A 22763-nucleotide genomic window follows, 5' to 3' on the forward strand; every position below is an offset into this window, starting at 1 on the left:
CTGCGTGTGTGAGGCCGATGGCAGGAGGCAAAGTCACGGGCAGATCGCTGCTGTGACCGTGGTCTGAAAACGGAGGCGAGCTGCGAGCTGCCCGGGGAAAGGGCTTTGTGCCCTGAGTTGTTTCAGTTGTGCGGGAAAAGCCCTTGGACCCGTGCGTGGAGCGGGACTCTGGCACTTGGGGCTTCCTCTGACCAGAACTTCTAAATCCCGATGTTCCTATGTTGAAAACAACAGTTCCTGTCGTGCCGGTACCGGGAACCGATGTGACTGCTCCTTCCTCCTCTTCCTCCTCCTCCTCAGCTCCTGGAGACCCTCGTACTGGCAGGGCAGCAGGAGGCTGGGCAGCAAAAGTTTCTCTCGACTCAAGGACTCTTGGTAAGAGTTTGCAGCTGGTCCCAGTTTGCTGCTGGTCCCAGGTTCCCCACACTGTTAATTGTCTTGGTTATCGAAACCATAACTTATATAAGAAGCACGTTACAGACACGGGTAGAGAAGGTCTCTGCCGGGAAGAATTTACAACCTAATGAGGGTTGAAGTTGTGCGCAGCGTAGCTAAAAGGTCATCCCATCGTTTTAAAAAGTGTCGGAGTTTCGTGTTGTGTTTTTATTATTATTTTTTTTTAAGGAAATGTTTTATTTCTGAACGTTTCTGCTGGTTCTGGTTGAAAATTGCAGTATGTGGGCACTTCTGGAGGCTGATCAGGAAGAGACGGGCTGGCTTAATCCTGATGGTTTGCTGGAGATGTTGTATTTAAACAACTTTAAAAAAAGTGAAGGAGAGACAGAGAGAAACTGAGCAGTTTATTAGAGAGGAGCCATTCTTGTTTAATATTCATTCTGGCCCCTGTTTAGGCTTGTTCTGGTGAAAGAGGGAGTGAAGAGGCGCAACCCAAACATGGGTGAGATGGTGGGATTTTTCCACCAAGCCTTAATTGCGTTAGTAACTCAGGGGAGGGTTTTGCAAGGCATGAGCTCTTAATAAATTTGGTGGTGAATGAAAGTAGTTCTTCGTTTTCTGCTGATCTGCAACTCTTCTTAGGCCTTTGTTTTTTGGTTTTTTTTAATTTATTTTTCACTCATATATGCATCTCGTCGCATTGTGGTAGCAGGTCCGATGATGATCTTTAGCCGTATCGTGGGTTTAATAAGGAGCTCTGCTTTGTGGAGGTGCTGGGCCAGCCGCGGCTGGGTGGAATTAATTGGACACGGTGAACGTGGTGGGTTTGGTTTGTGTTTTGTGACTTTTAAAGCAGAATTGAAAATTACAGTTGTTTTCTCGGCGTGAGAATCTGGATGTCGACATGGGACGCAAATCAGGGAAGAAATTTATGCTTTTATCAAGGCGCTGTGATGGTTTGGTTGCACTGCCTGTCTTGCTCGAGATCTCCTTTGGCAGATGAAGTGCTGCCCGAGTGCCGGGTTTTAACTCTGCGGAATCGAGTCAAACTTAAAAATTGAAGGGGGAGGCTGTGAAATTCCCGGTCTGCGTTTGAGACGGAGCCTAAATGCTTGAGAACTGTGGTTTAATCTTGATTAAAACTGACACTTGAGGGTTTTTTCCCAGTCTCGGGATGCTGCGTTTATTGAAAGAGAAGACTTCTGTGGCAAACAATTAGAATCCTACTCGTTATCTTGCGTAGTCAAAGCAATAAACAGTTGCTCTTAACTATGCTCTCAACCAGCCTTAACCTCAAATTTGAAGAGACTGGTTTCAAGCTGTAATTAAAAGCCTTTTGACGAGCAAAACTCGGGGAAAGGGAGAAAGACAGTCGGTCTCTAGGATGAAGGGAAGCGTTTGTACCCAATCCCATGACCCTTTGATCCAAACTGGCGCGTGGTTGTGTTCGGTGCTGCCTCCCGATCGGCATGAGCCCTGTGTCCGTCCCCGTACCTGTGCCTGGAGCATCCCGCCGGTCTCGGAGGAGCTCCGGTGGGACGTCAGAGCAGGAGCAAACGAGGTCAGACAAGCATCAGGATCCTCTGCGAGTATCCGGGGACAATTGTTTCTCGCCCCGCTCCCTGGCCGTATCGTCTTCCCTCCGCGCATAGTTTCAATTTCCCTGTCTCCCTGGTGTCATCGCTGGCTCCTGTAGCAGGGTCCGGACGCCACTTCCAGGGTGCAAACGGAGCAAAAGTCGTTCTGTGCCTTGAATTGCAGTGGGGATCCTTCCCCCACCGGAGACCCGGCTCTCTGAGGGACTTGTAAATCTTCCTGCGAGATCTCGGGCAGAGGCCCCCTGGGGCTGCAGGTGGAAGGAAACTGTAGGGCTCGGTGTCCTCTCTTAATGTGACAAGGTGCGAGAAACTGGAAACTGGTGCGAGCTGCCCCGTGGCTGCAGGTGGGAGCCAAGGCCACATCGGTGAGATGAGCCACAGATCCCCTGGCAATCCACAGCTTTCGGATGCTGTTGCTTCGCCGACCCCTTAAAAAATGCGTACAGCTGGACCGTCAGGAGCGGGATCTCCCTGACGACAGCCTTACTGCCTCAAATACTTTTCGCCGATCTCTTCGAAGCCGTGCGGGGGCCCAGGCAGAAACACACGGCGCTGGCGCTTGCTGGGTGGTTTCTTTGCCTGTGAAGGGTTAGCACCTTCGGGACTGCTTTCCTCCTGTTTTCCACCCCTGCAGTTTGGTAATGCCCATCTGAAACGGCATGAGATCCTCTCCCTGCTGCCCTGCTTTTTTTTTTTTTCGTAGCAGAGGATGCTCCCAAGCATCCCAGCACTGAATTTTAACTCTCTCTTGCCCGCTGTTAAACTGCAGTTGTGCACCCTATTTCCTTCCTGGTTCACGCACCTACTTATTTCCCACCGGCAAACTGGAAACCAGTAAGTGGATTTCTTTTTCTTTTTCTTTTTTTTTTTTTTTTCCTCTTTTGTTTGCTTGAGTGCCTACCCAACGCAGAGCTGGGCAAGCGTCACAGGTAGGCTTGTAGCTACAGGTTGCTGCTCTCTAGTTACTCGGAGCCTCTTGCCCCAACAGGCAGAGTACATGCGGTACCGGCTCAGCGTTCCCTCCCTTCATCCCCGTGCTGCCCGGTCGTGCGCCGAGGAGGGAAGGAAAAGAGCTTCATGGCAGGACAGCATTGCCGGGGATGAAGCGCGTGGCATGCTTGCTCTCGGGATTCGCTTTTGCACGTCGCGTGGAGTTGAGAACGGTGAGACGAGCTGTCTGTTTATCCACAAACTGGGAATTACCTAAGGCACTGCCCTGCCCGATACGCTCTGCTTTGTCACTAAACTCCAGTCTTATTCTTTAATTTTTTTTACCCCTTTTCCTGGTGTGGAGAAGACAACCAGTCTTCGTGGTGCCATGGGAGGCAATTAGATTAATGCTAGACCTCCGCCGTGGAATGCTGAAGGCAGGGGGAGCGGGGCAGGAAAAGTCAGGTTTGTTGGATGGGGAGGACGCGGAGGCTGCGAAGGGGAACCTGTGACATGGCTGCGGGGTGGGAGAGGGACGGGTTGATTTTGGGGCACGGGGGGAGGTGGGCTGGAGAGCTGGCTGTGCAGGGAGCAGGTCAGGAAATGGATGGGTGCTGCAGGAATGGGGGGATTTGGGATGTGAGCAGTTTATCTTGGTTTAGGAGACAGAGAGACGCTGCGGTGGGAGGGGGAAGGTGGTGCAAAGGGGGCAGATGCTGTTGGCCTTTCTCGGGGGAAACACCAGTGGTGACTTTGAGGGGATTTTGGCTGGAGTGGGGAGCGCAGGCTTTGGCCTCTTGCTGGTCTGTGGTCATGCCTGGTCACTGAAGGGGAGGAGGGTGTAAAAATACCACCCGCTGAAGCTCTCGTTTTCATCTAGCCTTGAGCGTCTGGGATATGCCGGTGGCCCCGCAGCCCCGGCTCAGCTCTCCTGCTTTGCCGGGCGGGGGGTTAATGCTGGTGGTGGCTTCGTCTCTTCATGACAAGTCTTCCGTTGCTCCCTTTGGCGAAGGGGTCGAATGTTGCCTTTTTGAAATATTGGCAGCTTATTTCTGCATGGATCTCGGTGCCTCCAGGCTCACGGGATTTTTGAGTTGAAAAAGAAACCTTCCCCTTCCATACACACTGAGCTCCTAGGCAAGGGCTGCTCCTTTAGCCGGGATTGAAACACGCAGAGTTTCATGTTTTGTGGTGTTTTTTCTTCCCCTTTGCGTGTAACTTCTGAGGCTTTCTAAAGTATTTAGGAGAACTAGGGGTTTGGTATTCTGCAGGATCTCCCGAAAACCCTGCTGTGGTTTTGCAGGGAGCTGCTCTGTTGCCGTATGGCAACAACGGAGCTATGTGGGAGAAAACCCGTCGGAGGGCTGCGGCAACAGGCGTGTGGGCACACTTGGGCTTGGCTTTTGAAGAGTTTGTTTCAGCAGCGAAACAAGCAGCTTCCATTAACACAAGGCTGGCTGGCCTTCCTGGCCCCGTACGCCGTGCTCGGACATTTCTAGCAGGCTGAGGGCTGCCTGCGTAGGCTGCAGCAGCTCAGCTGAGGAGAGGAGGGAGGCCTGGGAGTAATTTGTACACAGCCTTGCTGGAGCGAAGGTGGGTTTGAGGGTCGCTGGGTGGCTCTCGGCCTTCTTGGTGGATGGTGGCTCATTTCTTCTCAGTGCGGAGAAATTCCTGTTCGCCGGTGGCTGCTCGGTGATGGTCCCAGCACACAGACCTTGTGTGATGGACCCGGGACCGTCATGTTGAGGAACCTCAAGGCAGAGCATTGGTGCTGGTGGTGGGGGCTCAAAAATAAACACCTGCACGCACCAAAGCTCGAGGGACACGCACTGGCCTTGGGTCTCTGACTACATGGGCTTGAACCAAGGCACATTCCTGCTGGATTAAATACGGTCTCTGATGACAAAGGAGAAAATTGGCAAGGAGGTCTGGGTGGAGTAACCAGTTCAAGCTAACCTTGCAACATAAGAGAAGTTTTAGTACGTCCTGGTTGTTGCTGTCAGCGGTGAAAGGGGACACGTGGTGATGGGCGCGGGGTGGTTTTGGAGGGGTGGCAGGTCCGGGTGGCTCTGTGCTGCGCCGTGCCGTCTCTTTCGGTTGCGCCGTAACAGGTCTGGCGGAGGCTGGGCCACGGTGCTTCGCCGTGTGACGTGGCAGGCGGGAGCAGACCACTGCCGTCTCTCAGGGTCTATGTCGACTTCTGGTTTTTGCCAGTAGTCGATGCTGCAGCGGAAACCAAACTTCCCCGTGCGCTCTGCGAGGCCGTGCTGTGCCCCGGAAGGAAATCTCTTCCCAGTTCCAGACATCGGTAGGGATCTGCAGCATTGCAGAGCGTGACGTTTGGTCATCCCTCATCTGTTTTCTTAATTGTGGAAGTTAGCTACCAGCATCTTTAAAAATATAGAGCCGGGCTGTGTCTCTTCTGTGGGGGGTGAATGCCATTAGGTTTAGGTGAAAGCCATAGACCTTGTCCTGGGAGATGCAGAGTGCCTCCCCCTTGTCCCCAAGCACTCGGGACATGTCAGAGTGGACCCTGTGCACTTTCCCTTTGCTGGATTTGGTTTAATTTTCCCGGTCAGCAGTAGTAACGCTCTCTGTGTTGTGGTTGAGCCTAGAGGTCGGAGTTTGGATCGAGGTATGGAGCCTGAATGCCGGAGTCAAGGAGGGAAAGGAGAGTGGGATTGCTGAGGGGTCAGTCGGTTGGTCAGACCCTGGATTTGGTGTTAAAGCTGATAGTCGTGAGCGTTTTCCTCAGCAGGACTTGTCCTTTTGCTGTCCATGCAACGAGAAAAAAAGCCGCATCTGGCACGTCCTTTCTCTTCTGGACCATTGTGTGAAAAGCACTTAAATTGAAGCCGTTTTGGAAAACGAAGCGCAACGTGTCCTTTTCTTCCTGGTGCGCTCCGTAGCAGTGTCCCTGATGATTTCCTCTAGCGCGATGAGGAATCCCAGACCTCTAGCATCTCATTAACAGCACCACGGAGACCCAGCTCCACCTGGGTAGTCATTATCTCCCTGCTCCGTCGTGGTCGCGCCATCTCTTCTGCTGCTTGCTCTGCAACCCAGCACTGCCAGAGGAATTCGGGAGCCCAGTTCCAGTTGCTCTTGCTCTGGTTCTGGCTTGGCACGAGCGCTCACTGGTACACCACCGAGGTGTCTTGGTGAAGTTCTTTGCTGCTTCTTGCTGCTGACACAGTGGGAAGGGCTGGGAGGGGGCCGGTTTTGAATACTGAAAAGATTATAGATGGGTTGAGGTGTAAAATTTAAATTGGTTTCTTGGGGATACCTTCAATCAACTGCCACAGTTTGCCTGAGGTAGCTGGGAGATTACTGAATTACCCCCAAAACCTGTCTGTCCAGGAGCTGTTAGGTGATGTGTCACCTTGATGAGAGGCTTGGTGGTCGTCCCTTCGTAGCCTGGTTTGACATCTGAGCTGAAACGCCGGTATAACGTGGGCTTGGGACTTCTTCATCCGAATTCTTCAATGCAGCTCTTCCAGCCCGATTTAGATGCTCTGCCAAATATATCAGACCTACGCAGGCTCCTCTGAATGAGCACAGGATGCAGCCGTTCCTGAGCGAGGAAATGGCTGGCTGGCGGCTGGGGGAGGGCTGTCCTTGCTCCACCGCCTCTGCAGATCTGCCCCTTTTGGCCCGCCCAAGGTGAGGACAGCACCACGGCAAAGCCAACTCTTGGCACCAGTCCTACCTCCAAGGTGCTCTGCTGTGGGAGGGGATTATTATTATTATTATTAGTTTTTAATACGAAGGAAAATCAAGGTTCTTTATTACTTGTGGTCATTGAAGTTCCCATGATGCTCGTTGAGGGTCCGAGGGGCGTTCAGTTCCAGCACTCTGTCCAAACTTCAGCGGGAGCAATTACCCGCTCTTCTTCCTCCCAACGTTCCCTTGGCAGCGGTAGCAGGATGTGGGATTCTCCTTTCCTGCCTGAACTTCGGTGCTGCTAAATCGTTGTGCGTCCTGCCCCAGGGATCGTTGTTTCTGTGGTGTATTAGGTGTTTCTTCCCTGTCGATAGATGGCTCCTAAAGTGCTTTGGCTCTTCAAAGATGAAGGATGCGGTGATGATCCATGCTGAGGGATCGGTGGTTGATCTATCTGCAGGTTTTTGGGTGGATTTCCTTTTACCTTGGGCAGCCGCTTGGTATGAAACAGTCCTAGAACAAGGCTTGACTCTGTGCTGGAGCTTCCTACGCTGCCCAGGCATATGTTTCTAGACAGTAGGGAGAGGCAAACTTCCCTGGCAGGTCAGACCTGGCAGCGGGAAGGAAAGCCCCGGCTGTTTTGCTTACTGATAGTGGTGCGAGTTCATCGAGTTGGACTGAAATGAAGGGTGGTTGATGTACCTGAGGAGCTTGGGCTGCCTCCTTGGATATTGTCGTGGCACCTCGGTTCTTTTTCCACTTCACGTTAAATTTGAGGCATTGACGCTCAGAAAGCTCTGATCTTTGGAAGGGTGAGAATAAAACAATGGCCCCGCTTTGAAGAACCAGTGGAGTGGTGGTTTGAGCTGGTGGTGTGACCAGGAGCCCGGTGCCTGTTCGGGAGCCGGCTGAATCCTCCTGATGTGGTCAGTCTTGTTCCTTAGCTGAGCCTTCATGTCATGAATCCAGCGATTAGAGCTGCCATAACAGAGACCCTGCATTGAGAGCTGGGGGATAAGATGCTTCCCAGAGCCAGTGCCTTCGGACAGGGATTCGTAGGGGGCTGGAGCGGGTGCCCGTTGGCAGAAGACAGAGCCATATTGTCCGCAGAGACGCCACAGATATTCGCAGGATGCTCGTTCTGCTCTGATCTCTGCACTTCAATAGCTGCATGATCTTGGTCATGCCGTATGTGTCCTCTGGTGTTTTACCCCAGATGTGATGTCCAGTTAAGAGATGATAAAGCTTGAATTCATTCTTTTTTGCCCTTGATGGCTCAATTACCTGCTAAACACAAAAGATTCCTTCCCGTTGCGTTATCGAAAATTTAGATCTGTTTAAAAATAAGTCAGTGTGCTTTTATTTTGTCTTATTTTTTCATACAATGCAGTTTGTTGATGTGCAGGGTCTTCCTCTCAAGAACATGCATCTGCTTTGCAGGTCCGCATAATTCGGATAGTTTGGCATTAAACTGCCGACAGCACATTCCTTTTAGAGAGCAGTTGAATTTTAACAGCACCGTAGAGTGGTTGAAATAGTGACTTTTCCCAAGCAGGCAAAACACCCTCCTTCATTTCCTCCTGCCTACCATCTTCCCACCTTTTTGGCTTGCTGCTGCTGCGTGTTAGGTGTGTTTCCCGAGGCCTCTGCATAGTTTAGGGTGGATCCTGGGCAGAGGGAGACCTGCTTGGGCTTGTCCTTGGGATGTTGCAGAGCTTGGTGTCAGCAGAGATGATGGCTCATGCTCCAAATGGCCAGAGCGCTGCGTTTTTATCTCAAGAGATCCAGGCTTGCAGATGCGTCCAAGCAGCTGGAAGAAGGAACGGGGGAACTGGGATGATCGCTCCCTAAATATAAAGTGAAGAGACAAGGACTTGCATTGTGTGACCTATAATTGGGGTGAGCTATTCATAGGGAAAAAATGCCCGTTTCTCCAGTCGGTGGTGAGTGAGGGCTAGGATAATGTTTGGGCCTTGGGCAGCAAACCACTGACTTGTTGGTTGTTTTTTTTTTATATATAGCAACATTATTTTAATAATTCTTTTCTAGCACACAGCAGCGCTGCTGCGAAGTCTGCCCTGTCACTGTCGTATGTGCCTTGCCTTTAAGAAATCAACTTGCCATCTCCATTCCTTGGGTACCTTGAGCCGCAGGAGGCCAAATAACCGCGTGCCGTAGCCCAAAATGCGGTTATTCCCAGGAAACCTTTGCGTTGCAGATTGTAGCCATGCCCTAAAGCCATTTTGCCTTGTGCTTGGGGGAAAAGGTGATGATAATTTTCCTGTTCTGCCCGGAGAGGGTGCGTAGTGTTGCTCAAGCTTCTCATCGGTGCTGCTGGAGTGGGCGGCACCTCTGCGGGAGAGGAGAACCCTGGCTTTGTAAAGTGATTTGGGATCTTTTTCCGGATGAAGAACGCGTTGAAAACATTGGCTGTTACCGACCAAGCAGATGGGACTTAGCCCTTACACCTGATACCTGCATATTTCAGAGCCCTCGTAAGCTGCTCAGGTTCCTCTGTTCGCCCAGCTAAATTTTAAAGTAATGCGAAGAAGCAAAAGGAAAAAAAAAAAACAAACCCAAAACAAAACACCAAACCCACTGAGGTTATGTGGAAAACTAGTAATTAAGCAGTGTTTTGTCAGCGCTTTTGGTTGTGATCCCATCTTAATGTGGTCGTCTCATTTGAATGTAAATGTCAAATTCCAGAACTCTTGTAGGAAAGCGATTGGGTGACATCCCGCTGGACTCGAGGTGAGTAAAGTGCAAGCTCAGGGGTTTCGGTTAACGCTCTCTTCTGCTCTTTTGCAGTTCAGCTGGTAGGTCTGAAAGGAGCGAGTTGATAACTTGAGCTTAAGGAAAGAAAATAACCTTTTAGCATTGAGGAGCAGCATCAAACTGCAGTCGGCCTCGGTGTGATGCGGAACGGCCGAGATTGCCGCTGTCAAGGGGCGGCGGAGGGCTTCTGTCGCTCACACGCGTGGTCAGCGGCGCTTCTCGCGCAAAAAAATGACATTTTTACCTGCCTGGAATCAGGATGTGTTTGTGGCGGGCTGACGTGAGAACCAGGGATAGCCAAATCTTGGTTGCGTTGGTATTTTGGAAATGTGGAACGGGCTCAGCACCGCTGATAGCAGAGTTAGCTGAGTAGTTAGGGATGCACGTCCTGTTACGCCAGGTTTATAAATAAGGTTTGTAAATAAATTTGAGAGCTCTGGTATTGTTGTAAACTCTCTCTTTCAAAAGGACCGTATTTTAAGTTGGCGGTGCCTCCTCCGCTGCTACAAGTTATGTGCGAGGACGATTTCCGAACTTCTCAAACGCAGACGCTTTGGGGTGAAATGTGGGATCTTTGCAACCCTGCAGAGACGCGCAGTCTGGGACAACAAGTGGATAATGCCTTTTCGGCGGTCGGGGGGTGCAGAGAGAGAAAAGAGCTGCCCGGGTAATTTAGGTCAGTAGTTGAAGCTCCCACTTGGTGGCCCATTCAGACCTTTTCCTTGCCAAGGAGGGGACTAGCTGGGCAGTTGTGCCAGCGGCTTTTGCCACTTGTCACCTGGCCGTCAGGATCTTTCCAAGCGGGTTTCACCCGACCCACCGGCACAGCGTTGTGCCCTGAGCCTGCTCCTGCTGGGGTGTTTTTAATGAACCTGGGAAGGTGGAAGGCTCCATCTCTCGTTACTAATCCCCTGAGCCACCCAGCCCTGCGCAGGCGTTAACGCTGCGGCTGCTCAGCCCCCTGAGAAGGGAACAGGGTGTGATTTTTAAAGGGCTGGGCAGCCGCACTCAAGGAAGGAGCCTGGTGGTCTCTGGCCGTGGCCATTCCTGGGGGGCTGGAGGCAGCCCGTTTGCCCCTCGATGTTCTCGGCCACCGCAGATGAGGGACACAAAGGGCGTGTTGTGCGAGGAGAATGAGTCGCGAAGTTGTACAACTTTCCATGCCAGCCCTCGGCGGTCTCATGACCCTGCAGCCGTTCCCACACTGTCCGGCTGATTGTCCCGGCCCCCTGACCGGGGAGGGGGGGGTGACCTTGCCTGCATGGCCCGACTCACTCCCCCAGGCCCCCTCGGTCCCCACAGCCGGGCTCTGCAGCCGACAAAGCCCGGCTGTGTGGGTGAGGGAGCTTGGCTTCCCAGAAAACGATTGCCTGAAGCTTCAGAATGCTTCACGCAGCTCAAATTCTCTTTAGAGAAGGGGGGACGCTTTGTAAAGCATCTCATCTCAAGGAAAAAGGAGCGGGGGGAAGGTTCTAATGTCATTTTCAGGGCGAGGAGGTGTTGGGGGTCAGGCAGAGGTATCGGACCCCCTTTTCTGGGGAGCGATATGGCTCAGATTGGGGGGTTTGGGGAAGCTCTGGGGCCGCACTGGTGGCAACGGGACAAGCAATTGCTGAGCCTCCCCTGCTGTAGCCCAGCCACTCGGGGGCCCGGGGGGGTCCCTCGGACCCCCTGCAGATGCAGGGATGTGATGACCTTGCCCAAGGTCACACCTGGAGCTGGTGCGGGAATTCAGAGCGGTGCTGGCTTTCCTGGCCCCCAGGCTGCGCTCAGCCGTCAGACGGCCTTTGCCTCCCTAGCAAGGACCTCTTATTTAAAAAAAAAAAACCTGCAAAATAACGGCTTCAAGTTGAAATCCTGCCGCTGCGGGAGCCCAGGAGGTGGCTCTGGAGTTGGTGTCCTTGCTCCAGGCGTCTCGGGAAGCCGCCTTGCGTCTGTGCTTGGTTTTGGTGGCAGGACTTGCACTGGGCACCCTGCGCATCCAGCCCTGCTCCTCTGGTTCTTCCCGTCCCATCCGCGGGATGAGCTTAATGCCGGCTTATACGTTATTGTTTAATATTGAAGGGTTTGCTTCAGTTTGGTGTTTCACAGATTCAGAACTGTGTTTTCTGTGTATAAAACAAGAAGATGCAGGAATTCTTTTTTTTTTTTTTTTTTCCTTGGATTAATGATTTATTTATTTTTTTTTTTAAATAAGAAAATAGGAAGAACTACTGAGAAATCTGCCAGCAAGCCCAGAATGGGGGTGGGGGGTGTGCGTATGTGTCGGGAAGCGAGTGTTGTTTTGCAACCTGGTTGCTAGCTCCCTGTGCTATAACGCGGGGCTGGGAGTTGCTTCCTGCGTAATTACTTCTGTTCTGGCTCCTGACTCACCCGGCCCCCCCCATCGCGTGGGGCAAGGCCGCTTCTCGCTGTGCCTCAGTTTCCCCACCTGGAAACTGGGGACTTTGATACTTAACGCTTGCGCCGAGGTATTTTATGAGCCAAATTATTTGTGCGTGGATATACCGCGGGTTGCGTTGGCCCCGGTGTTTGGGGCGGAGGGGGGGCAAATACATTGATTTATAGGCAGACAGCATCTCTGCTGCGAGGAGTAGAGGGGTTTACTGCTTGAGACAGAGGGGAGGGAAACATTATTCCCGGTTTGGACATCCAAAGGCTGGGCCTGGGGGAAGTTAAGGGACTCGTTCAGGGCAGGCAGTGTGGTGAACCTGGGCAGGTTTCGCTCTTGCCGGCCTTTTTTGGCCTCGCTGCCCCTCTCCCGGTGAAGGGGGATCCCTTCCCAACGGAGCTGCTCGGTTCACTCTGGCCTTTTCAGGCTTGGAAGGGAGGATGTGTTTAAAGTCAAGTGGATCCGTTTCTGCCGTGCTAGCATGTCAGGAGTGACTGACTGATTTATTTATCTTTTCCCAAACAAACCCTCGCCATTGGAAAGAGCTGCTGCTTCTGCTGAAGCCTTTCTGGGATGCGGGGGGCTGGTGCCAGCTCTGCTGCTGGTGCTTCGTGACTCCGGTCTCCCCTCCGGCCACTGCAGAGGCTCCTGTCCCAGGCAGGTGCCTTGGGTTGGAGTGTTTCAGCTCGGCTGTTTGTAAAACACCCTTCGCAGCCGGCTGGGGTGGTTGGTGCTGCCCTGTTCCCACACACCGGTTGGTGCCCTTGTGTCCTTTCCAAAGGACACTCGCTGCCAGCGCCCTGCTTGCACCTCTCTGAGATGCAGACCCTGGGACCCCAGGGATGAGCGATGGGAACGGTTTTCCCCGCGATCATGTGATTGTATCAGGAATTCGGCTGGGCAGAGTGAGGCTGAATGAGCAGGGGACCTTTCCAGTAGAAGTGGAGGGATTGGGAAATATTCCCAGAGGTGGACTGGGGTCCACTGGTGAGTCTCATGCTGTCGTAGCCCAGCACCAGGCACGCCTGGCAGCTCGGTCCAGATGCTGTCTGGCTGTATTAACCCTGGTCCTTGCTGAGGCTTGCTAGCTCTGGCCCGGATCCGTGCTAATTCAGCTGTTCTTCCAGACTCGCAGAGCACCTGCGCTGTGTTTCTCCTCCTCCTTCCCGGAGTGAAGGTAAGCACGGGTCCATCCTCACCTGCTCATGGAGGCATGTCTTAGGTGCTGGGCAGGACAGCAGACTTGAGGGTGATGTGGAGAGGTGCGGAGGGCACACAACCCGGTAGCTAGTGCTCGCTGCAGAACCCACTGGCATCGGCGGACAGGTGCTTGCTCTGCCTTGGGAATTTGCCCGTGCAATGTGATGCCTCCGAGCGGCCAAGGCCCCCGTGACTCATTGCTCTTTCCTTCTTCTCTCCTAGCCTTTTGCATCGAAGATGGCGGGTGGCGTGGACGGCCCCATAGGGATCCCGTTCCCCGATCACAGCAGCGACATCCTCAGCAGTCTGAATGAGCAGAGAAACAACGGGCTGTTGTGCGACGTGGTCATCTTGGTGGAAGGCCAGGAGTTCCCCACCCACCGCTCCGTCCTGGCAGCATGCAGCCAGTACTTCAAGAAGCTCTTCACCTCAGGGTTAGTGGTGGACCAGCAAAACGTGTATGAGATAGACTTTGTGAGTGCAGACGCCTTGTCGGCTCTGCTGGAGTTCGCTTACACCGCGACCCTTACTGTCAGCACTTCAAATGTCAATGACATCCTCAACGCCGCCACACTGCTGGAGATCCCGGCGGTAAGGGATGTTTGCACGGATCTCCTGGACAGGAAGATTCTGGCCAAAAATGACCAGATGGATACAGTAGATCAAATTGATCAAAGGAACCATCTCAGAGCAAAAGAGTACCTGGAGTTCTTCCAGAGCAACCCTGTCAATGGCCACCAAGGCAGCTTTCCGTGGACCAACCCAGAGTTGAGAGACCTTCAGAGACTGAACTTCCGAGGCCAAGAGGAGGAGGAGGAGCCGGACTGCAATGGCCTAGACTTCTACTCGCAAGCCCCCCTAAACGAAAGACCAAAGGCGAATGACTGTGATCCTGACAGCAACCCAGCCATGTGGCTGGACAGAGAGGAGGAGGAGGCAGCGGCTCCTGGCTCCATGTTTTCACCTTCTCAGAACGGACATTACAGCAGCCGTGGCCTGCCCACACCGGGAGAAGAGGAGGGGACCCCAGGGGGGCCTCTGGACCAGCAGGAAGCCGGCGACTCCCCCAGCTTCATTGCTGGTGGAGCGGAGACGGAGGATGATGCGAGGGAGGTGGATGGCTTGGCCGCCAGCGCCCTGCTGCAGCAAATGATCAATTCCGTGGGGAGACAGCAGCTCGGGGAGGACGACCGAAAGGATGACGATGGGGTCATGGATTATTACTTGAAATATTTCGGCAGTTCGAACGAGGGCGATGTCTATCCGTCCTGGTCCCAGAAGGTGGAGAAGAAGATCAGGGCAAAAGCATTCCAAAAGTGCCCCATCTGCGAGAAGGTGATCCAGGGGGCTGGCAAGCTGCCGCGCCACATCCGCACCCACACCGGGGAGAAGCCCTATGAGTGCAACATCTGCAAAGTCCGATTCACCAGGTAAGGGGCGGGCGGACGCTAGAGGAGAGGGGGCTGTCATGCAAAACCGGCTCTTGGCTTTCCCCAGGGGTCAGCGCGGGGCTGGGCTCGTGCAATTTTATCTTGCCTGCTCGACTGTTTTCCATCTGAACAGGCGAGTTGGATACGAAGGCCAGAGTTTTCCAGAGAGACGAGCAATTCTGGGGGGTCTGACTCTTGAGTTATCTCAAGGAGCCTGTCTTGCTATCCAGTGCCACACCATCCCGACGTCCTGAATTGCTGAGCTCTGCTGGAAACCTGGCCAGACACGGGCTTCTGCGGAGGCTAAATAACGTGGTTGATGAAGCGGAGCTGCAGTCCTTGGTATTTCCATTGTGGCTGAGGAGCTCGGGGTTGAGGCGAGAGTTGGAGACTCATTTAGAAATGGCGCCGTGGGGTGACCGAAGGGCTGGTGGCTGGTAGTTGGGTTGGGAAGAGGCTGGACACGGCACCGCTCGTGTCCTCTCTCGGCGAACCATGACGGGCTGAGCCATGGCTGCCCCGAATGCCACACAAACCCTGGTGCCTTGGTTCAGCTCCCCAGGGGCGTTCGCCTTGGCACTGTTTCTAATCAGGGTTCCTCCGCTCCTTCCCTCCGCCACGGGAACGCTGAAGAAAGGGGATATTGTTTGGATTCCTCCGGTTCACTCGAGTCCACGCGTTGCAGCGCCGCCTCCTCTCTCTGGTCTCTGTGGCTGTGATTGCCGAGCTGGGGCGGGGGTCCCAGCCCGGTCCCCCCCCAGCCCTGCCGAGGGACAGCGTGGGCTGCCTGGCAGAGGAGCCAGCTGCCTGCCCTGCCTGCTCTCTGCCTGCTGAAATATTCCCAGTTTCACCAGTGCTGCCTGCTTCGCTTCCCAAGAGCCTCTTCCTTGGTGGGGGGCAGAATCCATGGGGCTGCTCCCTGCTGTGGGCGGTCATTAGACATGGCAGGTGGCTCCGGGGCGAAGCAGGAGGTGGGCAGGAGGGCCGTGTCCTGCCCCATGGCTCCACCGGCCCCCTCACCGCACCCAGCCCCATGTCGGATAGCTGAGGAATGCAGATAATGGCGGGGGCAAGATGCCAGCCCTCCGCCGCTCCCCCAGCACCCAGCCCTGCGCGCCGGGCCCTGTGACGTGGCACCTCCCTGCCCGGTGCCGGGGGCGGGGGGGGGCCCTGGGTGCTGCTCACACCCGTGCGCAGAATCCGCCTGCTGCACCTGAGCGGTCCAAGGTCCTCATCTCGCATCTGGATGCGGAAACGCCACGGGGTGCCCGGCAGCCATCGGCACTGGGGATGGCGGCCGGGGGGAGAGATGGGGGAAGGTGTATGGGGGCTTTTCGGGGGAGGAGGATGTCGGTGGGGCGGTGCCACCTCATTGCTTTTTGATTTCTCTCCCCTCCCATGGGGTTCGGATGGGGACCTGCTCCCTGCGGGCTCCCAGAAGGGCCTGGCACTGCAGAGAACAGGATGGAAGCTCTCTCCCAGCCCCTATAAACAAGGCTGTTTCATAATATGCCGGGGCCGTGCTATTTTCCAGCCAAATGCATCCCAGAGAAGCCCAGGCAGGGACAGGGAGCTGCCATCGGCCTCGCTGCCCACAGCCCTGTGCCCCATCTCATGTCTCACTCCACAGCGTCCGGCTGCTGCTCCTGCTCTGACCCACAGCGTTCACACTGGTCCTGGAAAATCTCCCTTGAGGCTGCTGCCCAAAATCCCAGCTGGTTTCCAGCTCCCTCTGCCCATGGCCGCGGCTCCCCAGCACGGCCCACTGTGGGGTACTGCAGAGCATCATAAACTCAAGCTGCCGGCCCGGGGCTCGTTTGCTCCGGGTTGTGTTTGGTGTCAACGAGTTGTTTTATTCTGTCTCCCCCAGCACCTGGGCTGTGCTTGAAGCCTTATCTCAGAGGCTCCCGATGTAAAAATGGGCGCAAACCTGACCGAGCACTCCAGCATCCTTATTTTCCCTGCTGATTTTATTATTCTTTTGTGTTCCTTCACCATGGTCTCCGTCCTCATCCCAGCGGGTGATGGTGCATTGCTTGAAAACGGATCTCTTCCCGGTGCCATTAAAAATATTGCGGTAGGCTGGGGCAGCCTGGGCACGGGCAGCCTGCTCGGGGAGAAGCAATCCCTGCTCTCAAAGGAGCTTTTGGGGTGAGGGCAGCAGGATGAGTCGGGATGGCTTTGCATGGGGTGTTTCCCTGCCACCCCCTCGCCAGGCGGGGACCGCAGCCCGGCGGTTTACACCGATTTTTGCTCCCTTGTGCTTCCTGGTTCCTCTGTGTTCGCGGGGGGAGGAGCGGCAATGGCATTCTAATAACCTTCTGATAGAAAGGCAGAGTGGTTTTATAAAAATTATAAGCATTTATAAAATTTTATAAATGATAAAAATGTATTTTTAAAAAGCTGGTTTCGTGTGCTGGTGCGTACCGCCTTGTTTTAAGCAAGGCCCACCTTCCCGGCCCTTTTTCGAGCTGCATTCAAATGAGAGGCAGGGACGTCCTTGGTGTTTTGAACCCTTAAGGTTTGGGATGTTTTGGGCCCTCGTGCTGGCAGGATTTCCCCGCTGGGTGAAGGCAGCGCTGGCTGCGCTGCCACGGGCATGCGGGGCCGGGGGCTGCCTTTTCCCTAGGGGAGAGCGGAGAGGGATGGGGCTGGATCTGCTTGGCGAGGGGTCCCCTTGCCCTCCGCCCGGGCAGGGATCCTGCTCCTTGCTGCCCGCCACGCGCTTCGTGCCTGGTTTTTTTCCTCCAGGAAGAAGCGAGCCGCTGTGGCTCACGTGGCTGTGCTGGCCACCGGCCCGGCTGCTGCAATGCCCTCCCCTGGCTCCGGCAAGCTGCGGCTGCAGCAGCCCAGGCCCTGCCAGGAGCCAGCCGGCCCCGAACTGGGCGATGCTCGACCTTGTACCAGGCGATGCTCAACCCCATACTGGGCGATGCCTAGCCCCATACTGGGTGGTGCTCAGCCCCGTACCAGTGCTCAGCCCCATACTGGGTGATGCTTGGTCCAGTACCAGTGCTCAGCCCCATACTGGGTGATGCTTGGTCCAGTACCGGTGCTCAGCCCCATACTGGGTGATGCTCAGCCCCATACCGGGTGATGCTTTGCCCCGTACTGGGCAATGCTTGGTCCCGTACCAGTGCTCAGCCCCCTACCGGGTGATGCTTGGTCCCGTACCAGTGCTCAGCCCCATACCAGGTGATGCTTTGCCCCATACTGGGCGATGCTCAGTCCAGTAGTGATGCTCAGCCCCCATACTTGTGTGATGCTTGGTCCCGTACCAGTGCTCAGCCCCATACTGGGTGTCCCATACCAGTGCTCAGCCCCATACTAGGCAATGCTCAGTCCCATACCAATGCTCAACCCCATACTAGGCAGTGCTTGGTCCCGTAGCGATGCTCAGACCCGTACTGGGCAAAGCTTGGTCCCATACCGGTGCTCAGACCTATATGAGGTGATGCTTGGTCCCGTACCAGTGCTCAGCCCCATACTGGGTGATCCTTGGTCCTGTACTGATGAGCATCACCTGGCATGGGTCTGAGCAGCCTTGTACCAGGAGATGCTCAACCCCATACCAGGCGATGCTCAGCCCCTTACTGGGCGATGCGGAGCCTTGTACAAGGCAGTGCTCGGCCCTATACCAGTGTCAGCCCCATACTGGGTGGTGCAAAACCCTGTACCAGAGGTTACTCAGTCTTGTACTGGGCAATGCTCAGTCCCATACCAATGCTCAGCCGTGTACTGGGACCCTGTACTGATGCTCAGCCATCTGCTGGCTGATGCTCAGCCCCAAACCAGGCAATACTTAGACTTCTACCAGGCGGTGCTCGACCCCATACTGATGCTGAGCCCTGTACTGGGTGATGTTTGTCTCTGTACCAACGCTCAAACCCATATCAGGTGATATTTGAGCCTCGTACCAGGTGATGCGCAACCCTGTACTGATGCTTGGTCCCATACCGGGTGGTATTCAGCTCTGTACCAGGCGATGTTCAGCCCCATACTGATGCTCAGCCCCATACTGGGCAATGCTTCATCCTGTGCCAGGCACTGCTCAGCCCCATACCCACACTCAGCCCTCTACTGGGTGGTGCTCGGCCTTGTACCGGGCGATGCTCAGCCCCGTACCAGTGCTCAGACCCATACAGGGCAATGCTTGACCCCATACCAGCCGATACTCAGCCTTGTACTGGGTGTTGCTTGGCCCCATACTGATGCTTAGATCCATACTGGGTGGTGCTCAGACCCATACAGGGCAATGCTCAGCCCCGTATTGATGCTCAGCACCGTACTGGGTGATGCTCAGCCCTATACCGGGTGGTGCTTGGCCCTGTACCGGCACTCGGCCCTGTACCAGCACTCAACCCTGTGCCGGGTGATGCTCAGCCCCGTACTGGGCGATGCTTGGGCCTGTATACCGATGCTCAGCCCCATACTGGGCGGTGTTTGCCCTGTACCCGGTGATGCTCAGACCCACACCAGGTGATGCTCAGACCCATACTGGGTGATGCCCGCCCCATACCAGTGCTCAGCCCTGTACCAATGCTCAGCCCCGTACTGGGTGATGCGCAGACCCGTGCCAGGCGATGCTCGCCCTGTACAGGCTGATGCTCAGCTCCATACTGGGCGATGCTTGGCCCCGTACCAATGCTCAGCCCCATACTGGGTGATGTTTGCCCCATACCCAGTGATGCTCAGACCCGTACCACATGATGCTTGCCCTGTACCAGTGCTCAGCCCTGTACTGGGTGATGCTCAGACCCATACTGGGTGATGCTCGCCCTGTACCAGTGCTCAGCCCTGTACTGGGTGATGCTCGCCCTGTACCAGTGCTCAGCCCTGTACTGGGTGATGCTCAGACCCATACTGGGTGATGCTCGCCCTGTACCAGTGCTCAGCCCTGTACTGGGTGATGCTCAGACCCGTACTGGGTGATGCTCAGACCCATACTGGGTGATGCTCGCCCTGTACCAGTGCTCAGCCCTGTACTGGGTGATGCTCAGCCCTGTACTGGGTGATGCTCGCCCTGTACCAGTGCTCAGCCCTGTACTGGGTGATGCTCAGACCCATACTGGGTGATGCTCGCCCTGTACCAGTGCTCAGCCCTGTACTGGGTGATGCTCAGCCCTGTACTGGGTGATGCTCGCCCTGTACCAGTGCTCAGCCCTGTACTGGGTGATGCTCAGCCCTGTACTGGGTGATGCTCGCCCTGTACCAGTGCTCAGCCCTGTACTGGGTGATGCTCAGACCAATACTGGGTGATGCTCGCCCTGTACCAGTGCTCAGCCCTGTACTGGGTGATGCTCAGACCCATACTGGGTGATGCTCGCCCTGTACCAGTGCTCAGCCCTGTACTGGGTGATGCTCAGACCCATACTGGGTGATGCTCGCCCCGTACCAGTGCTCAGACCCATCCTGGGTGATGCTCAGCCCTGTACCAGGCGATGCTCACCCCGTTCCGGGGTACCAGGCGATGCTCAGCCTTGTACTGGGTGATGCTCAGACCTGTACCAGGTGGTGCTCAGCCCCGTACCAGACAAGGCTTGGTCCTGTATTGGGCGATGCTCAGCCCCGTACCGGTGATGCTCAGCCCATACTGGGTGACGCTTACCCCATACTGGGCACAAGGGAAGAAGGCAGACCCCCAGGCTGACCTGCCTCCCCCTCCCTGTCCTTTCTCTCCCGCGCAGGCAGGACAAGCTGAAGGTTCACATGCGGAAACACACGGGGGAGAAGCCGTACTTGTGCCAGCAATGCGGCGCCGCTTTCGCTCACAACTACGACTTGAAGAACCACATGCGCGTCCACACCGGCCTGCGGCCCTACCAGTGCGACAGCTGCTTCAAGACTTTCGTCCGCTCCGACCACTTGCACAGGCACCTTAAAAAAGATGGATGCAACGGTATTCCATCCAGGAGGGGCCGTAAACCCCGGGTGAGAGATGCCGGGGGTTTGCCTACCACCCCTACGGGGAACCCCGAAGACGGAAGTTATCAAGCCGGTGGGGAGAGTCAAGAATCAGAGGACATCAAGCCGGTGGGGAGAATCAAGAAGGAGAGGGACGACGAGGAGCAGCAGCACTTTGAGGATAATTCAAATAATGAAGCATCAGGATTGAATGTAGCAGGAGGGTCGTCTGAGGGTAACACGCAAGGACTCTCCTAAACCAAAAAAAAAAAAAAAAACCAACAAAACAAACCACCAACAAAGTGTCACAAAATCTAGTTAGTACTTTTCCTCCGATTTTTCTCTTTAAAGATGTTTCTCTCCCTTTTTTAAAAAAAAAAAACGGAAAAAAATATATATATATATTATGTTTCCAATCTTCCCATCGTAAGCAGGGCTCCCCCGAGGATCCCTCGGTAGCCAAGGACCTTTTCTTGGAAAGGCAGATGCTAGGAAGCGCGGGGCGGGGATGGAAAGTGGCTCTGTCACATGGAAAAGAGCTTCCATGTAAATCCAAAGCTTTATTTTGTGTCCAAACACACGTTAAAAAAAACAAAACAAAACAAAACAAAACCTATTTCAGAGAGAGAGATCTATTTAAGGAAAAAAAAAAAGACAAAAAAAAGCAAAAATAGAAAAGAAAAGTGGTAGGAGCGGAAGGGCTCTGTCAGGGCGGGCGGTACACGGTGCCTCGGAGGTCGGGTTTTGGGGTGCGGGGTGGGGGGGTCCTGCCACCAGCCCCAGCGTGAAGCCGAATTGGCCAGAGGGAGGAGCCGCCGGCAGCGGCTCAGGGTAGGAAATTGCCGAAAATTGCCTAAAAATTGCCTAATTGTGTGAGTGGACAACAAGGATTCTGCAGGGTTTGCTGCTGGCAGCGGGTGTCGGGCAGCCAGGGCTGGGGACACCCCTGTTTGGGGACACTCAGGACTGGTGACACCTGGAACTGGGGACACCCAGGATTGGGGACACCCAGGATTGGGGACACCCAGGACTGGGGACACCCCTGGTTGGGGACACCCAGTGCTGTGGTTACCCAGGACTGGGGACACCCAGGATTGGGGACACCTGGAACTGGTGTCACCCCTGCTTGGGGACACCCCAGGGCTGGGGTCACCCCTGCTTGGGGTTACCAGGACTGAGGACCCCCAGGATTGGGGACACTCAGGACTGGGGACATCCCTGGTTGGGGACACCCAGTGCTGGGGTCACCCTGGCTGGGGACACCCGCTGCCTGAGCAGAATTTGGGGCTGGGGGAGGGGGTTGCCAAACCTCCCCCCCCACCCACCCCCCACCCCCCCACCCCCCCCCAGTACATTTTGGGCACTGGGCCAGCGCAGCAGCGTTCCCGCCCGCCCCGAAAGCGCCTAAAAATGGCAAATTCCTTTTAAAAAAGGTTATTTGAGGTCTCCCTTAAAGGGGCAGGAGGCCTTTGGGCTGGCGGGGGGAGGCGGGGGGGGGGGCCCGAGCTGTGGTGGTCCCTGACACCCCCCCCCCCGGCCCCCATTCCCCAAAAATATATATATATATATATATCTATCTCTGGAGATGCTGTATGGCTCTAAGGCGGGTATATAACCCTCGGGGTTAGCAGAGGATGGTAAGAAAAGGCACCTTTCAGCTGGTCACCTGTTTTCTAAATGCACATTTTTAAATGAAAAAAAAAAAAAAAAAAAAAAAAAAAAGAGATTTTAAGCCCTTTTTATTTTGAAAGCACTTTTTAGATTCTTTTCCTTTTTTTTGTTGTTTTTTTTTTTAATTTTTTTTTTTTTTTTTCCTTTTAGCGTTTTCGTTTTTACTTTCGAAGCAAGAGCAGGTTTGGCCGAATGTATTTTGGAGAGGGAGTGAGAGGGGGAGTGTGTGCTGGGGGGGGGGGGGGCGGGGGGGGCGGGGGGGGCTGAGTGGTGGCGGGGGCGGGGGGGAGAGATGGATGTTTTATTTAATGCAGAAAAAAAAAAAGCAATAAAAAAGAATAAAAAAAAAAATCATGATATATAAAAAAAAAAATAAAAAAAAACAAACAAAGAAGTCTTAGCACTTTGCGATGGAACGGGTACTTTGAGATCACTTTATCTTAATTTAAAAAAAAAAAAAAGGAAAAAAAAAAGCAAAACCATGTTTACAAGTCGAAACCAACTTATACGGAAAAAAAAAAAAAGATATTATTAAAAAAAAAAAATCCTAAATTTATTTTTGTAAGAAAAAAAAATGTGTATATATATATATATATTTAAAAAAAAAAAAAAAAGAAAAAAAAAAAATAGGCGGAATCCAAGTTCTATTTCCTGGCGTGAGAAAAGCCGCAGGGTGTGGATGGGAGGAAGATGCTAATTAGGTTCTGTGACATCCCCTGGCACCAGCCCCCCCCCCCCGCCCCCCAAAAAACCCCCGCCAGAGGCCTCGCAATTCACCAAATTAAAACAAAAATACAAAAAAAA

At 54.2% G+C, this 22763-nt stretch overlaps 1 protein-coding gene across 2 annotated transcripts; it reads left to right on the forward strand.

Moving 5' to 3' along the window:
• ZBTB7A (zinc finger and BTB domain containing 7A) lies at nt 1–20923 on the forward strand. 2 transcript variants are annotated; one of them, XM_074571472.1, is made up of 3 exons: nt 1–375; nt 13177–14384; nt 20072–20923. In XM_074571472.1, the coding sequence occupies exons 2-3, from the start codon at nt 13192–13194 to the stop codon at nt 20544–20546; spliced, it is 1668 nt and encodes a 555-aa protein (XP_074427573.1). In that variant the 5' UTR covers nt 1–375; nt 13177–13191; the 3' UTR covers nt 20547–20923. The 2 variants fall into 2 exon arrangements, with proteins under 2 accessions (XP_074427573.1, XP_074427572.1); XM_074571471.1 differs by lacking the exon at nt 1–375 and adding an exon at nt 1995–3157.
• The last annotated feature ends 1840 nt before the right edge of the window (nt 20924–22763 follow it).

Source organism: Larus michahellis, unplaced genomic scaffold (assembly GCF_964199755.1).
Source record: "Larus michahellis unplaced genomic scaffold, bLarMic1.1 SCAFFOLD_537, whole genome shotgun sequence".
In the NCBI taxonomy this organism is placed as follows: domain Eukaryota; kingdom Metazoa; phylum Chordata; class Aves; order Charadriiformes; family Laridae; genus Larus; species Larus michahellis.